Source organism: Phocoena sinus, chromosome 5 (genome assembly GCF_008692025.1).
Source record: "Phocoena sinus isolate mPhoSin1 chromosome 5, mPhoSin1.pri, whole genome shotgun sequence".
Lineage (NCBI taxonomy): Eukaryota > Metazoa > Chordata > Mammalia > Artiodactyla > Phocoenidae > Phocoena > Phocoena sinus.
In genome coordinates, this window is record NC_045767.1 from 70473 (window position 1) to 88742 (window position 18270).

At 50.1% G+C, this 18270-nt stretch overlaps 1 protein-coding gene across 10 annotated transcripts in view; it reads left to right on the forward strand.

Moving 5' to 3' along the window:
• Positions 1-12964, forward strand: part of PIGG (phosphatidylinositol glycan anchor biosynthesis class G) — a 40905-nt gene extending 27941 nt beyond the window's left edge. For 2 of the 10 annotated variants that reach the window (XM_032632345.1, XM_032632349.1), the window contains exons 11-14: positions 4098-4407; positions 7966-8129; positions 9208-9286; positions 10346-12964. In XM_032632345.1, the coding sequence (XP_032488236.1) occupies positions 4098-4407; positions 7966-8129; positions 9208-9286; positions 10346-10732 (940 nt within the window). In that variant the 3' untranslated portion in view covers positions 10733-12964. The other 8 variants (XM_032632347.1, XR_004349963.1, XM_032632354.1 and 5 more) reach the window with 8 other exon arrangements.
• The last annotated feature ends 5306 nt before the right edge of the window (positions 12965-18270 follow it).

Below are 18270 nucleotides of genomic sequence, written 5' to 3' on the forward strand. Positions count from 1 at the left end.
CATTGATCTATGTGTGTGTGTGTGTTTGTGCATTACCATACTCTTTTGATTACTGTAGCTGTGTAGTATGGTTTAAAGTTAGGGCATGTGATACCTCCATCTTTGTTCTTCTTTCTCAAGATTGTTTTGGCTATTTGGGGTCTTTTGTGTTTCCCTACAAATTTTAAAATTCTTTGTTCTAATTCTGTGAAAAACACCATTGGTATTTTGATAGGGATTACATTGAATCTGTAGATTGCTTTGCATAGTATGGACATTTTAACAGCATTAATTCTTCCAATCCAAGAACGTGGGATATCTTTACGTCAGTTTGTGTTGTCTTCAGTTTCTTTCATCAGTGTCTTATAGTTTTCCAAATACAGGTCTTTTACCTCCTTAGTTAGATTTTTTTCTAGGTATTTTATTCTTTTGATGCATTTGTCAGTGGGATTGTTTTCTTAATTTCTCTTTATGATAGTTTGTTGTTAGTTATAGAAATGCAACAGATTTCTGTTTATTAATTTTGTACCCTGCAACTTTACTGAATTCATTGATGAGCTCTAGTAGTTTTTTGGTATTGTCCTTAGGATTTTCTATGTATAGTATCATGGCATCTGCAAACAGTGACAGTTTTATTTCTTCCTTTCCAATTTGGATGTCTTTTATTTCTTTCTCTTATCTGATTGCTGTGGCTAGGACTTCCAATACTATATTGAATAAAAGTGGTGAGAGTGGGCATCCTTGTCTTGTTCTTGATCTAGATCTTTTCACCACTGAGTATGATGTTAGCTGTGGTCTTATCGTATGTGGCCTTTATTATGTTGAGGTATGTTCCCTCTATACCCACTTTCTAGAGAGTTGTTTTTTCTTTTTATCATAACTGGATGTTGAATTTTGTGAACTGCTTTTTCTGCGTCTGTCGAGACGACCATATGGTTTTCATTCTTCAGTTTGTTAATGTTGTGAATCAGTTTGATTGATTTGTGGATATGGAACCATCTTTGCATCCTTGGGATAAATCCTACTTCATCATGGTGTGTGATCCGTTTAATGTTTTGCTGAATTTGGTTTGCTAATATTTTGTTGAGGATTTGTTACCTGTGTTCATCAGTGATATTGGCCTATAATTTTTCTGTGTGCAATATCTTTGTCTGGTTTTGGTATCAGGGTGATGCTGGCCTCATAGTATGAGTTTGGAAGCATTCCTTCCTCTGTAATTTTCTGGAATAGTTTGAGAAGGATAGGTATTAACTCTTCTCTAGATGTTTGGTATTGCTTTCCTAATCAGAGAAAGAAAAGCAAGTGTTATCCTCTCTAAAAAGGTGTCAAGGTGAATTCTGAGGGCTATGGCCCGGTTGTTTGGGTGGCTGAGGGGCACAAGGGCCACACCTGGAAATAAGACCTGTCAACTGGTGTGGGACGTCAAGGTGATGCCAAGGGCCTGGCTGAGGTGACGGCAGAGTGGCAGGCCTTCACCTGAGGCAGGGAGGTCAGGTGGGGAGACATCTTAAAGACTGTTCGCTTCAAAGTCTGAGACTCTGGGCAGATGTCAGGGCTGGATGTCACATGTGAGGGCGTCCAATCCAGGGGTGTTTGTTTAAATCTCAAAGTGCAACACATGAATAAATTCCTCTTTCCTCTCAGATACACCTGATTTCAGCATCACTCACTTCAAGACTTCGATGACTTCCTTACCTTTCAGGGATAGAACAGCATGTACCTTGTTGGTGCCCAAAATATAGGCCAGTGCACCCTTTCATTAACCTGCACTGCTTGGTTCACATCCGTCCTGTAGAATGCTTCCATTCTCCACCCCGATCTGTCCTGATTCTAGACCCCTCTTGGTTCTAGATCTGCCCCAATTCTAAAGCTGCCCTAATTCTAGGTCTGCCTGAAAGCTGCTTCTCTCCTTTCAATCCCCGCAGGTGCTGCTGTCCATCAGTATTCTAGAATCCTCTACATTTAACTCTTGACTTTCTTCTCCACTCTGAAGCCCAGACCTGGCTGGAGCAGAAAGCCAATTTTCAGTGGTTCTGGATGTGCAGGCACAGCTGACTGGTTAGGGCAAGAGGTGGATCCATTAAAGGCATCCGGTGGCGCTCTCCCTCCTGTTCACAGTCAGTCCTCCTTGATACAGAACCCAGCCCCTTTCTTCTTTGAAACTTCTCTGATTACTTGGACCTTTGCTCATTTCCCCCTCTTTGACCCTGTGGGTCCGTCATCAGCACTCAGCTTAGCACACACCTTGGCTGTGGTTGCATCTGACCCCAGCTCCTCCACCAGGGTGAGCCCCATGGCGGGCCTCATATCAGCCTCTGGTGTCTCCGTGTTGCCAGTAGATAGTGCTCCACTCTTTAAATTAAACTGATCATCCTAAAAAAAAAAAAAGCATTTTTTAAAAACGCAGAAACTGGGCTTCCCCGGTGGTGCAGTGGTTGAGAATCCACCTGCCAGTGCAGGAGACACAGGTTTGATCCCCAGTCCGGGAAGATCCCACATGCCGCCGAGCAATTGAGCCCGCGAGCCACAACTACTGAAGCCCGCGTGCCACAACTACTGAGCCCACGTGCCACAACTACTGAGCCCACGTGCCACAACTACTGAGCCCACGTGCCACAACTACTGAAGCCCGCACGCCTAGAGCCCGTGCTCCGCAACAAGAGAAGCCACCGCAGTGAGAAGCCCATGCACGGCAACGAAGAGTAGCCCCCGATCACTGTGACTAGAGGAAGCCCCGCATGCAGCAACGAAGACCCAACGCAGCCAAAAATAAATAATAAATAAGATAAATAAGTTTATTTTTTAAAAATGTATAAACCTTTTCCTAAGAAAATCTGATATAGGAAAATTCAGTTTTCAGCACAGATACATTCTTTTTTTTTTTTCATTTATTTACTTTATTTATTTAATTTTGGCTGCATTGGGTCTTCATTGCTGTGTGCAGCTTTCTCTAGTTGAGGCGAGCAGGGGCCACTCTTTGTTGCGGTGCGCGGGCTTCTCATTGCAGTGGCTTCTCTTGTTGTGGAGCACGGGCTCTGGGCACGCGGACTTAAGTAGTTGTGGCTCACGGTCTCTAGAGCACAGGCTCAGTAGTTGCGGCGCACGGGCTTAGTGACTCTGCTGCATGTGGGATCTTCCCGGACCAGGGCTTGCTTGAACCCGTGTCCCCTGCGTTAGCAAGTGGATTCTTAACCACTGCACCACCAAGGATGTCCCCAGATACATTCTTAAGGTGAACATTTCATTTAAAATTTTATTTACTTAGCGTCACTTTAAATAATCAGCTTTTCTAGTACTATATAAAATGTTTGATTTATGAAATTGATCTAAAATATGTTTTAGGAATATATAGTGCCATAAATTGTATCCTTTACAGATGATGACTGTGCTAAAATACTTAATCCACAGTAGTATTTAACATTTACTGTGTGCCAAACGCTTTACGTGCGTTCTCTCGTTTAATTGTCAGGACAGCCTTGTGAGGTGTAGGTACCATTTCTCTTCATTTTATGAATAAGAAGCTGAGCATCAGAAGTTGTAATTAACTTGCCCCAACAGCAGAGCTCGTCTGTGGCAGTGCCCAGACTAACCTGGCGCCACCTTCCTCCAGACCCGCAGTCCGGACCGCACCACTGTGTGTGTGTGTGTGTGTCTGTACACACATGCAAGCACATACTTAAATCTGCTTGGTTGTGAACATGCTCGGTTGTGTCTTAGCATTTATGAACTTACGGAATTTCCTGACAGAGCTGGACCTTATCCTACTGCAGTGGTTTTTCAAACTAACTATGCAAAGTAGGTGGACAGTTCTTTTGGCTACAAGTAATGGCTCTGGTCCTACACCTAGGTGATCCTTGGGCCACAGGAGCAAGTTTTCCTGTAAGCCGGCTCCATCAGAGAAGTGAGCACAGAGCGGACAGGCCTGCCGGCCTCTGGGCGGGGCGTCCTGGGAGGCTGATGTGCAGGGGCAGACGCCCTCGCTTCCACAGAGCCCCCCCGGCGGGTGGGTCCTGAAGCTTCTACTGTCAGCTCAGTAGACACGTGGTTTTCATGGGAAAACGTGTGTTTGAATTTTTCTAGCTGGTGCTAATGAATCTGACTTGTTTTGCTTTCTTTAGGGGCATCACCGAAGCTCGTTTTGTTTATGTCTTTGTCCTTGGCATTCTGTTCACGGGCACCAAAGGCTTGCTTAAATCTCAGATCACTGCTGATGACTTCACAGTCAAGACCGTGGGCCTCTGGGAAATATACAGCGGGTTAGTTCTGCTGGCGGCGCTGCTCCTCAGACCTCACAATCTCCCCGTCTTAGCCCTGAGCCTCGTCATCCAGACCATCATGACTCAGTTCGTCTGGCGGCCCCTGAGGCACAACGCAGCTGAGGTCACCGTGATGCATTACTGGTTCGGTCAGGCGTTCTTCTATTTTCAGGTAGGTTTTCATCATTATCGTGGGTAGAAGACTATTAACTTTTTATGTCGTTTATCTTTTAGTTTTTCTTTGAGAAAATTTTACCATAAGCTAGGAAGTTATACTATATGGTTAGTGAAAGAGCTGTCAGTGCGGCGTGGTGAGTCATGCTTAATTGCACGCACAGCATAAAGTACATTTAGTTATTTAAGACGGACATCCTCGGTGGCGGTGTATAGTGGCTGCGCTGGATCTGCTTTCAGCGGGCCGTCAGGGCAGCGCATCGTGTTCCCGTGGCTTTATCAGATGTGGATGATGACTGCTCTCACCTGCTCCCCTGGCTGTCAGCACCAGGCATTTCTGGGGCTCCCCACTTGGTTATTAATCTCTTGGGCCCCGTGGTTGTCACGTCTTCTCTCCTGTGTTGAAGGGCCCGTAAAGGCAAGTCCAGCTGCCTCCAGGGTAGACCTCAGTGTGCAGCTGTGTACTTGGGAAGTACCTGGACAGGTGAACAGAGCATCCAGCTCCCGGCCTTGGAGGGACCGAGTTCCACCCCAGCCTTCCCGCATCGCTGCCCTGGGTCAGGGGGCCCCGCCCTCGACCTGTACCGCACGCATCACCCCTGAGGGTGGAGCGCAATCGCCCGAGTCCCCATCTCGCTCCGCACTGTCCGGCCAAGGAACTTTGCAAAGCGACTGAACGTCTGAGTGTGTTTTCCCGTCTGTACAGTGAGGATCTGCATTTCCTCCCTCCTCTGTCCAGACCCTGGAGCTTGTCTGGTGCCCTGTGTCCCGCAGCTTGACCTGGGGCCTCTTCCTCGTCTCCTGGTTTCCGGCTGCTTCCAGCCTCACCACAGTTGCATGGCTTTTCCTTTTATTCCCTGAAGCCCAGAAGTGGGCAGGGGTAAAGTACTAGAAATCTGTAAGTCCTGGAGGGATGTGACCTGACCCCCCCCCGTCTGTGCCTCCCCAATCCTCCAGCCCCACTTTGCTTCCATCTCCCTTTCACTCCAGCTGTAGCCTCGCCCCAAGGACCTCCACTTTCAGTGCCTACCGTTGTCACCAGGACCCCGCAGCGACGCCACAGCTGGGGTCCTTGCGGACCCAGGGCGTGGCCCACACCTCCCTGGCGTCTGAGCCGCCCGTCGCGGGAAGGCGCCGTCTCTGACAGCCGAGCACTGGACCGTGGATTCTGTTCCTTGTGTGTGCCTCATGCTGTTTCACCACCGAGGACACAGCTGTTCGTACCTCTCAGAATGTCACAGGCGTCATGGATGTGGGGAAATGCAGAGCTTGCATTTCCAGAGTTGCAGAGTACCAGCCGGGATGGGAAGACAGCGAAGGGACCAGCGTGAACGTGGGCCCCAAGGGAGGAGGGAGGAGAGCGGCTGAGTGCCTCTTCCGGGCGCACCTGCGTCAGAGGTGTCCTGCTGGCCGGTTGGCGTAGCTCATGTGTAGCCTCGGAAGGACTGTAGGTTTCACTGCACATTTCAAGAAATGTCCAGATGGCCCATGTCAGTCTGTTTCCTCTCTTCATCTGGACGTCACTTGCAGGCCTGCTCCTGGGGGTTGCCTCCCGTCTGGAGGTCAGTTAATGATGGTCACTCTGTCTCTGAGCACAAGTGGCTTGGTGGGGAATGGGAACGCTGTCACATTGGAAGATCGCCTCGTCCCTCTGCCTTCTCCAGGCTCCCCAGGGCCCAGCTGAACCGTGGGCCTGTCTGAAGAACGCAGGACACCCCTGCCTGGGGGCGCACAGCCCCACAGCTCTGCGTGGGAGACCTCCCGGCAGCGCCCACACAGTCTGCAAGCTGCAGGTGCGTCCTGGGGGCACAGCAGACCCTGCTGGCCTGATCAGGCAGGTGCCCACAGTCTCCCTCTGAACCCAGACGGAGAAGGCGGCTACTGCTCAGGCAGCCTGGCTCAGCGCTGAGGCCTCAGGGTCAGGAAGACTGACCACAGGTGACTCGCGAGCGGGGAGGCAGACTCTGACGTTCGGCGTGCTCCTCTGGGGGGCATGTGGCCTCGTCCCTCGGGGGTGAGCACGAAGCTTCCGTGACGGCGTGTGATGCCGGCACATCTCAGGCGCTGCCCGTGGGCAGCCAGAGCGCACGAGTCCAACGGCCCCGGGCGTCCCTGCGGCGGCGCCATCAAACGTGCTAGGGGGCCTCAGGAGCAGACCAGCGCAGGTCGGCCCTTGCACGGCGGGCCCCACGGCAGGTCAGACGAGCAGCGGTTGTGCAGCCTTGGGAGCAGAGCGCCCCTGGGGACGTCCTCATCTCCTCCCGCAGCCCTTCCCTCGGGCGTCTCCCTTTTCTCACTGTCGGGTTTCCTGGCAGGAGAATCACAGGCTCTCCGCTCCTTCTTCCAGCCTTCAGCTCACCAGCTCCTCGTGGTATGGGGCCAGGAGCATGGTGCCCAGCTGGCATCCACAGCTCTCCGCGGGCCCCTGGGTCTCTCCCTGCCTCGGTTCCCCACCTGCATGGTGTCAGGACTGTTGAGGACCTAGTGAGTTAACGCAAGGAAAGCCCCAGAGCATGCAGGCCGCGCCTTAGGTCGGCTGAATCGGCTTCAGTGGGACCTCCAGCGACCTGCCTGGTGTGGGACCCGCTTTTCCATCTTCGGCCCACCTCCCCTCAGCATGGCGTTTGGGACTCTTGTTCTCCCTCCCCTGCTCCTCTCAGCAGCTCTAGGGTCTCCTCCTTCTCCAGGGAGGGAGTCGTGCAGTTGGGGGAAAGCCCAGGCGGACGTGGGCAGAGCAGGGGGTCAAGGGGGAAGCTGCACGAAGGAGGTTATTGTCGAGGGGAGAGCACGGCTCTGAGATGTTTGGGGTCTACACCACAACCCAGTGAGTGCCTGGAGTGCCACACTGCTGAGGGAGAAGGCGGTGGGCTTCACCCAGCCGGACTTGTGTCCCAGGCCGTCGGGTCAGGAGCTCCCGGGAGGGGCCTTTGCTGGGCTGGGACAGACGTTTGTGCCGTCAGACCCGTAAACATCATGAGTGTCTCAGGAAAGGCCCCCAGCGTCAACAAAGACTGAGAGTGGACAGGGGCTGAACCTTGTGAGACCTTCCCTGGGATTCAAAACCCCACCCTCCCTGCGTGGGGCAAGCTGTCCTGTTACTGGCCCAGATCTTGCATCTGACACCTGAGCCGTACGCCAGGCAGCCAGCCCGCCCTCCCTCTGCTACCGAACAGCGGCGTCCACCCTCGAGCGAGCTGCGTGGCAACACCGCCCTCAGCTCCCCCATGCCGCGTGCAGCCCTCAGACTGGGTCCCTGAGGAGGGAGGTCGGCGTGTCTGTCTGAAGTAAATAGATCTGGGGAAGTTTGGAGTTTTCCGTAGTTCATCATCAGACTTACATTTGTGTAGTCTCTCGAAGGTAAAAGACATTCCACTTGCTGCTCCTGCCTGGGCGTGAGGCGGGCAGGTGGAGGGACAGCATCTAGGGTCACCCCGGAACCAGGAGTGAACGGGCAGCTGGGGCGCCTGTGTGTCCAGGTCACCGTGACCGGCTCTCACAGTTGTTAGTGGCCATGGTATGAGACCAGCCGGCTCAGCCTGTTTCTCCCCGTGTCCAGGGAAACTCCAACAGCATCGCCACCGTGGACATCTCAGCAGGCTTCGTGGGCCTGGACGCCTATGTGGAGATCCCAGCCATGCTCCTGACGACGTTTGCGACATACACGGGGCCTGTGCTGTGGGCCAGCCACCTGGTAAACTTCCTGACCTCAGAAGCCAGCAGGTGAGGCTCCTTCGTCTTTAATCTGATGGCAGATTAACTCGTGTTGCAGAGACAGGGTGCCTGAACCCCAAGGGCTTAAAGGTCTCGATTTTCATCCATTTCCTTGACCTTGAACAGTCCACAGTGCGTGGCAGGGCTGGCCTGTGTGGGGGCGGCTCAGACACCCCTGCTGGCTTTTTCCAGCTCATACCAAGGTGTGTCTCCAGAGGGACAAGAAGGAAGGTCTCTTTTCACTTTCTCTGCTTGCCGGTGACCTGGTTGGAGCACGGGGGCAGGGGGGATGGCGGTGGGGAGGGGGCGTTCCCTTTGGCACAAGAGAACAGGAGATGCTGCTTCTCACTTCCAGGATCCCTGCTGGAGGGAGACAGGAGCCTGGACAGTCCTGAGGGGCTGGCCATGGGGGTGTGACTCTGTGTTGCCCTGTCCTGCCCCCACAGAGTCCAGTGGTCACCAGCCCCAAAGGCTCCTTTCCCAGCAGACTGACGGGGCAGCCCACTGCTCTGTCCTGCCCAGCACGTCCATCCGTCCACCCCTCCCCTGCCTGTTTATTCCACAGCATTCCCCGCCCCTCGCATGCAGTGCTTCCTTCCTTGTTTATACCCGCTCCCCTCAGAAAGGGGGCTTCGTGAGGAAGGGGCCTCCAGCTTCTACCCACACAGTGACCTCGGTGCCCGGGCCCACCTGGCAGAATGCAGCCCAGGTGGTGTGTGGCTGCCTGATTCTGCGCTTCCCACACGGGCCCTGGCTCCCCGGTCTATAAAACGGGCGATGGTGTCGCCGCCATGGGTTGTAGGCCCATGTGAGGTGCCGTGGGGTGTGAGGCTCCCTTAGTGCCTCTGAACTCGTAACACGCTCCCCTCCGCACCCCGGGGGGTCAAGCGGGTCAGGGAGGCCCCGGGAGGACACTTTGCAGCTGAGGGGAGGGCGAGCTTTCTGCCCCCGCCCCCCTCGGGGCCCGCACCTCCCCGCCCGAGTTAACAGCACAGGCCTCACCGTGGTGACGTCTGACCCCACACTGAACCCGCCCCCGCTTCCTCAGCCCCCTTCACGGGTTCTTAGTCCCACGTGTCACCCCCAGACCAGCTCCTGAGACACAGGCCTCCAGGACCCTCTGCCTCTGCACCAAGCTCACGTCCACATCGGTGGACGGGGCGAAGGTGAGCGTCAGATTTTGGAGCAAGAAAACAAGGGACAGCTCCCCGTGAGGAGGGTGGGCTTCTGCTCTGAGGCCGCGGCCCCCGGTGGGCTCCACCTGCTCTCCAAAGTGCCATTGCTGAGCCTTGGCTTCCCCAGCGAGAGGCTCTCTTTCCCCAGCCACAGGCCTCCTGAGGACGAGGGGAGTGCCTGCGTGTGGCCTCTGGGGTGTCTGTGGGCAGACTCCCCTCTGACCAGCCGCTGCCTATCTGGTCTCCCGCGAGCCGAGCGCCTCTGGCGGGAGCGGACGGACGTGGGGTCGCTGTGGGGGGGCCCAGGACGCCCTTCCAGGCTTTCTTGCTGGACGTGAGCCCACGTCAGCGCAGGATCGCCGCCAAGCTGGGGGTTCTTTCATTAGCGGATTCCTAGATGCCCCAGGGGGTGGGTTTGGTGGGGTCGAGAGGCCCAAACTGACCGACAGGTGTCTTTGCATGTCGGGGACCAAGGTGAGCCGGTGAGGTGCGCTCACCGCTGCCCCAGAGGGCTGCCTGCCCTGGAGCACGGCTGTCTGCGTGTACCGCGTCTGCAGACCCCAGGTCTGCTGGGCAGGGGGACCCAGGCGGGTGAGGGCCAGACGGTGAGAGCCTGGGCTTCTGTGAAGAGCAGCTTCCTGGTGCTAAATTCACAACTTGATTTTCCTGGCACTTCTCATCTGTTGCACTTGTACTGGGGAGAAAAAAAGACAGATGAAAGCATTTTTTTAAAGTGAGTTGAAGCGTTTTAATCAGTTGGAGAGTGTTGTATGATGTTTTCCCTAATTAAGGAATGTTTCTCCTTTATTTTAGAAAAGGTTTTTCTTCATTTTCACTCAAGTTTCACTCATTGTTTCTACTTTTTCTAGTAAAATAAGAAAGCTATAACCAGATTAAAGTGGTAGAAAAAGAAAACATATTTCTAATGGCTTAAAATTTGGGCACTGGGTGGCCCGTGCCCCTCTGCTTTGGGAGCTGGCCTCCAGTCTGGAGCTCGGCAGCGGGGACAGCCAAGCGGTCCAAGCTGCAGGTCCTTCGTTCATCCCCTAGGTCGCAAATTGTCAGTTGTTGAGGTTACGGGAACTGTCACCCCACTGGCTGTCGCTCTGGAAGGGACCCCAGTCAGTGTCTTCCGAGTGTGTGAAATCGAAACACAAGGAAGTGAGTGTCCTGAGCTCCCCTCCCTCACTGTCTGGTCGAGAGGGGAGTGGGGTCAGCAGGCTCCCAGCTGAGCACAGACGCCCTGATGCCCCAGGAGGGGGCAGCAGAGCCCGCGCTGAGGCCCATCGTCCACTAGGCCTTTCCCTAGGGTGCCCTTTGCTGGGTGTTGGGGGAAAGGCCCTGGGGAGGGAGGAGGCGATGCTTCGGGGCCCAGTTCTCCAGGGATCCCCTGCGGGATGGACTGGATCCCAAGTGGGACCCAAAGCGTGGGCGTGAGGAGTCACTCCAGGAGCGCGTGGTCTGGTGGGGCAGCGGTGAAATGAGCCAGTCACAGCGCTGCTGTGAGGGGTCAGGACCGCATCCCAGAAGAGGACCTGCAGGTGGGAGTCGAGGCTGCGTAATGCATCAAGGAGAAGGAAGCAGAGCGCGCTGCCTACTGAGGGTGACGGGCAGCTGGAGAGCCCAGCAGGAAGGATGGGCACTGAAGCCCCAGTGGGGAGCCAGTTAGGGCCAGGCAAGGACACCGGCATGCGTGGCGGAGCCCCTGCGCCAGGAGGGGTTAGCAGCAGCGATGCATGTCGCGGATGACCGCGGACAGGCCACCTGGAGACTCCGTGCGGGGTGTGAAGAGAGGCACCAGGACCGGAATCTGGAAAGCCTGGCCCCCGAGGATCTGTGGGTTGACGAGGAGTGAAAGGTGCCTGGGTGGTGGAATTTGTCATCCCGAAATGGTCACAGGCCCCGGAAGGTGCCTTGAAGAACAGGCTGGATTTATGTAATGTGTGGGGATGGCTTGGAAACAAAGACAGTGCATGCATGTGCTTTGAGGGGGACTGTTCGTATTTCAGGAGTGAGCCAACGTCCCCAGACCAGACCAGACAGACCAGACACCCCCCTGGACACCACGCGTATCTCTCATCCTTGCGTGATTTTCTCTTCATTGTTTATATGTTATAACGTGTATAATTTTAAAATAAATAACTGTAGAATTTGGGGGTGTATTTTTCAAAACTATTTTGCAGATTGTGGTGGCCCTAAGTGACTGGAGGTGCCCGTCTGCAGCTGTCCTCTCCTCGGGCACCACAGTGCCCCCCAGACGAAGTCCCAGGAACAGGAATTACTGTAGTCAAAGTACAGATATCGATTGTGTGCGTTCGTGCCTCACGTGATCCAGAAGTGGCGTGTACTAATGCATGTTTCCCGTTTTATCAACAGCGGTTCGGCGCTGAGTCACGCTTGCTTCTGCTACGCACTGATTTGTTCTATTCCAGTTTCTGCATATATCATTTTTGTGACATCCCTGCGTTATCATTTATTTATATGGAGTGTGTTTTCTCCGAAACTTCTCTATGAGGGAATGCATCTACTCATCACAGCTGCTGTCTGTGTATTCTTCACAGCCATGGACCAAACCAACACAAAGTCTTAGACTAAGTTATTAGAAAGAATATATTTTTTAAACTTTACTGTTTACTTCATGGATTTGCATAATGAAAGAAATCTGTTTAAATGCAAGATCATTCTTAAAAAAACAAGGTGTGAATTCTATAAGGTTGATAATAGTTTCCATTTCTTTGACCACTGTACTTGAATTTAGGTTAAATAGTAAGTGGTTTTAAAAGGTCATTTTGAAATACTTAGTTTGGATACGAATTGTATTCCCCTGTTGACAATCACTCCAGAAACTTCTGAACTTTTAATTTCCTCTGGATAAGTTACCCAAATATATCTGTTTAAACTGAAGAATAAAAAGTTTCCAGGTTTGTCACAGTGCACGGGAGCCTCGGGGGGCCTGGGGGCTCTGTGGGACGGGGCTCATCTGCTGCCGGGGTCCCCTCGCAGAGCTCAGGAACTACCGGGGTCCCCAGCTGCTTGGGTTTATGTGGGCTACGTCTGTCAGCATTTATGGCATTTAAAATTAAAACTAAGGCATTCAAAAATATGTATTCATTTGAAAATAAGGTTATAAACCCATTGTGTGTCAATACAACATTTTAAAGAAAAATATTTTTTCCAGAACAAAAATATTGAGCGGGGAGAGTGGCATTGCTTTACATTTTTGTGAATCTAATGTCTGACTTAATTGAAGGTGGTTGGATTCTGCATCTGTCTGTTGTGGGGTGTGCGTGTGTGTGTGTGTGTGTGTGGTTGCAGCAGTCGCACAGATATGTCATTGGAAAAGGGAAGAGTACTTTAATATCCTTTTCTGATCATCATGGATGTTCTTTCTTGATACTGCACTAAAATTGGACCTGTGATAGTTTCTTAAAGATTAGTTGGAGAAAGAAGAAATGAGCGTGTGTAAAACAGGTGAAGACCTACTCAGGTCTCACCTGAGTGAACAGACTGGCACCCATGTCCACTGCCAGGTTTGACAAGGACTGTGGCCATGTTAGGTACTGTTTGTTCTTGGGGAAAGCTGGGTGAATTGTACGTGGGACTCTCAGTAATATTTTTATAACTTGTGAGATTTAAACTTTTCAAAATAAAAGTTATTTTAAAAAAGAACAGATCAGTTGCATTGTGGAATCTGAAACCATATCATTGAACTTTCGTGCTCTGCTTCATTAAAGTCCATTGATCTGTCTTGCTCCCTGAATGGATCTTTTCCGTGAGGGATCGGTCCGCTTCTGCCAGCATGTCCTAAGGGACCTGGTGCCCCTGTGCTGAGCTACGGCGGTGAGGTGCACCGTGACCACGGGCATAGCAGTTTGACCCACTGTTGCTCTTAATGTGCTTGGTGCCCATCACAGGCAGCCTGTAGGGTTTATTCGAAAGAATGAACCTCTGATCGTTCTTGCTGAGGTACTAGGAATTAGAGCCTGATTTCAGCCCCTGAACAAGTATTTGCTTCCTGGGTGCCAGCACATCCTGGGCTCTGGGGAACCTTAGTGAACAAAACAGGCAAAACCCTGCCCTCACGGAGCTGACGTTCTAATGGAAGAAGGCAGGTAAAACCCAGATCCATTGTTCCCTGCCGAGAAGTAAATAATAAAGAGGGGAAGTGTGTAAAGAGTGGCCAAAATGCTGTTTTTAGAGACGGTGTTCACAGTCAGCTATTCTGAAGAAGCAACTTTGAGCAGAGCCCTGAACAAAGCGAGGACGAGCTACACCTAGGTCAGCACAGCCCCGCGGCAGGAAGGAGCTGAGGGAGATGTGCAAACAGGGAGGGAATGGAGCGGGCTGGCCAGCTGCTGCTGCAAGAGTGCCACAAAGCCAGGACAAAGGGGGACTGACCAGAGTACTAGAGGGGCACGTGCCCCAGGGGGAGCCGCTGAGGAAAGCAGGCAATGCCCTGTCTGCAAGGCCCTTTGCCTATGACCTTCCCACCATCCTGGACTATTATTACCAGAACTAACCACAGATGAAAAACAGGTGTAGAGGCCGAAAATTCCGTTTGGGGCCACAAAGCTAGTGAATGTGTGGACAGTCTGAGCAGACACTATGAGGCTCTGCTGTGGTGAAGGACGTGGGATGAAGAGTTAAGTGCAAGAGAGCTGGTCCAGGGTCAGTGGCCCTCTGGGCTTAGTGGCCAGCGGAGGGCAGAGCAGCCACACAGCGGGAATGCGGGGGAGGAGCAACCTGGGGATGCAGGCAGTGTGTGAGAACGCTCAGGGTCACCCCCGACCTGGTGTGAGAGGAGAAGGCTCCAGACCTCGCCTCCTGGCCCTGTGTCGGAAATCGCAGCACTCCCCCACCCCAGGTGCCCATCACACCCCCCTCAGCGGCATATGCCACCCATCAATGCACCCCGTCACCTGGCCTCAGTCACAGGCGTCTCTCGCCTGGGTTCTGAATAGAGCAGGCCACGGTCATCTTTGAAAGTAAAAATCAGGCAACAGTGCCCTGGTCAAAACCCTTCTAGGGCTCATCTCATTCATTTAAAACAAAACCCAAGCTCCTGGTCCTGGCCTGTGCCACCCTGCCCTCACCTCAGCAGATGCTGCAGCCTGCACCAGCTCCTTCTTCACACAAGGCAGTGCCCAGTCGTGTGTGGTACGGTTTATGGAGCTGTGATTTCCTGCACTGTTTTCTTGACCTTGAACCTTCTTATTTCTCTTTTTGCTGCCCTCTTCCCCCTCCTCCTTTACCTTCCTAGGGCCTGCCCCACCCCACCTTTTTAAGGAAAAGTAGTATTTTTTGTCATTTTTTAATTGTAAATACTTCAAACAATGAAGAAAAACACACCTATGATTGTGGATTTATGTGTTTCTTAGATCTGTTAGATTTTCTTTATATATTTTAAAAGTGTTATTAGACACGTATACACTGTTTGTTATATTTTCCTTATATATCTACTTTGTATCATCATGAAATATCCCTATTTATCTCCAGTAATACTCCTTGTCTTAAATTCTATTTTGTCTGATATTAATACTGCCACTCCAACTTTCTTATGATTACTGTTTGCATATATCTTTTTCCATCCTTTTAATTTCAGCCTACTGTGACTGTTTAAAGTGGCTCTTGTAAGCTCAAAATTTGCATCCTGATTTTTTATCCAGTCTGACAATCTCTGCCTTGTAATTGAAATATTTTGTCCATTTACATTTAATGTAATTATTGATACAATTGGATCTAGAGCTGCTATTTTTCTCTTTGTTTCATTTTTGGTCATTGTTGTCATTCTTCTGTGTCTCCTTTCTTGTCTTCTTTGGGTTAATTTAATACTTTTTAGTGTTCCATTTTATCTTCACCATTGTCTTTATATTAAATTAACAGACTATCTTTTAGAATAGTTTTTGTTGTATGGAAAAATTCAGTGGAAAGTACAGAGAGTTCTCATGTTACAGTCTCCTCTCTGCACACACACACAGTTTGCTCTATTATTAACATTGTGCGTTAGTGTGGTACACTTGTTACAATTGATGAGCCAATATTGATACATTATTATTAGCTAAAGTCCACAGTTGACGTTAGTGTTCACTCTTTGTCTTATATATCTACTGGTTCTCAGAAATGTATAATGACATATATCTACTGGTATATCATCATACAAAATAATTTCACTGCGCTAAGAATCCCTCGCGCTCCACACCCTCCCTGGAGACCCTGCTCTTTTTATTGTCTCCATGGCTGGAATCATACAGTCTGTAACTTTCCCAGGTTGGCCTTTTTCACTCAGTCACATGCATTTAAGTTTCCTCCATGTCTCTTCGTGGCTTGATAGCTCATTTCCTTTTAGTGCTGAATAATATTCCACTGTTTGGATGGACCACAGTTTATCCATTCACCTACTGAAGGACTTCTTGGGTTCTTCCACGTTTTGACAACTATGAATAAAGTTGCTATAAACATCTGTGACTGGCTAGTGTGCTCAGTGGGATTTCAGCCCCACTTGCCACACACCAAGATCTTGGGACACAGTGTAGAGCTGCATGCAGGGACCTGAGCAGAGCAGAGCGAGGTCCCTGGATATTAACTGTGCAGAGACCCCCACAGAGCCCATGTCTGGAGGGATGAGAGCTCAAGAAGGAGGTCTGTATGAAAAGAAATCCTGGATTACTTGGAACATTTGAACACATGGAGAGAATGTTTTCACTTCTGTCAAAAGTTGGCGGTGGGGCTTCCCTGGTGGCACAGTGGTTAAGAATCCACCTGCCAATGCAGGGGACACGGGTTCGAGCCCTGGTTTGGGAAGATCCCACATGCCATGGAGCAACTAAGCCCGTGCGCCGCAACTACTTAGACTGCGCTCTAGAGCCTGCAAGCCACAACTACTGAGCCCGCGTGCCACAACTACTGAAGCCCGGGCGCCTAGAGCCTGTGCTCCGCAACAAGAGAAGCCACTGCAATGAGAAGCCCGCACACCACAACGAAGAGTAACCCCCATTTGCCGCAACCAGAGAAAGCCCACGCACAGCAACAAAGACCCAACGCAGCCAAAAATAAAAATAAATTAATTAAATACATTTATTAAAAAGAAAAAAATTAAAAGTTGGGGATGACATGGCCACAGGTTCATGGAAAACATCAGTCAGCTGTTAATTTCAACAAAAACAAGAAAGAGAATGTAGTCGCAGAACCCCATTTACCTCACCTATGGACAATGTTTATGATCTTAATAAAGGAGAATACTGATTTGACCCCTAAAAATCCCAAAACTCTACTGGGGAGAGAAGGTTGTGTGTCAGGTGGGGGGTAGCCCCAATGTTCAGTAGTAAGAAATCAGCGGGGGAAGGGATACATTGGGAGATTGGGATTGACATATACACACTACCATGTATAAACTAGATAACTAATAAGAACCTACTGTACAGCACAGGGAATTCTACTCAATACTCCGCAATGACCTATATGGGAAAGAATCTTAAAAAAAAGAGTGAATATATTTATATGTGTAACTGATTCACTTTGTCGTACACCTGAAACTAACACAACATTGTAAATCAACTAGACTCCAATAAAAATTTTTTAAAAAAGAAATCAGTAATCGTCTAAAATGGAAATAACCAGCACAGTAATCATTTTTTCCATACACATGGAGGCATATTATCAAAGAAAATGGTTGCTTACAGGGGTGGAAATATGAATAGACAGATAAAACAATAGTACAATTGACTTTCAAATTACACGTAGTATTAGCTTGGCTTAAAATTGAACACTGGATTAGTATAATTTACCACAGTAACAGATTAATCCAGGAAAAAACTGTGGAAGGAAAATCAAAATGGAGTCAGTATTGCTAAGAGAGCTCTGAAATGGAGCTGGGGGCCACTGCGGGAGCTTATATGGGCCCAACCTGAATGGAATCTGACCTTTTGACCAGTTAAGGTCCCAATGAAGGCATCCGCTGGAAACTCCAGATGCTAATCTGACCCTCACCCTAATGACAGCCGTCACTTAAGGACAAATATCTTCTTTCTTGTGTCAGAGCACAGTCTCATGGCTTTTGCTTTATAAGCTTCTGCCTCTTTCTGTTCCCTGGAACACGCTTTTGGTTTTACCTGAATCTGTGCCTCCTGAATTATAATTCTTAAGACCCCAGATAAACTCTTTTCTTAATTGCAAGCTTCTGTGGCTTTTTTTCCTCTTTGGTTGACAAAACAAATGATCATGATAATCGATGGAAAAATACGTAGATAGAATTCAATGCTTATTTATATTGGGAAAAAAAACCACACGCACAAAAAAACAAATCCATCCCCCAAAAAAAACTCTTAGCAAACTTAGAAGAGAAGAAACTTCCTTAATGTTAAAAAAGTTATCTACCAAAATTCCAGGCAAACCTCATATTTAATGACTTAGCTCAGAGAAAAGAAGAGGAGGCCTGTCATTCCACCTCTACTCAACTTTGTGTTGGAGATGTCTGGGAGGGAAAACTTTCCCCTTGTACCCACCTTGAGTTCTTGTGGCTGGACTAATAACATTGACACAGGGCAGATTAACAGGAGACAAAGACAGAAACTTAATTCATGAGTTTCATGAGTCTCTTAGAAAGGACTTAAGAAGTGGCCAAAGCAGGCAGCTTTTAGACTTTTTAGACAAAGAAGCAATAAATTTGAGAGTAAGTGACAGGACAAAGAAATTTAGGTTTGGGTGCTTGACTAGGAAGGAATTTATGGGACTTCCCTGGTGGCACAGTGGTTAAGACTCCGTGCTCCCAATGCAGGGGGCCCGGGTTCGATCCCTGGTTAGGGAACTAGATCCCACATGCCACAACTAAGAGTTTGTGTGCCACAACTAAGACTCAACACAACTAAATAAATAATAAAAAGGAATGTAAGCAAAATTTGGGTTTGAGTAGTAAAGAAGCAAAGGTTTGTTTAGACAGGTTTCTCGCCCTGAATTTCCTGTCTCTGGAGATAAGGGTG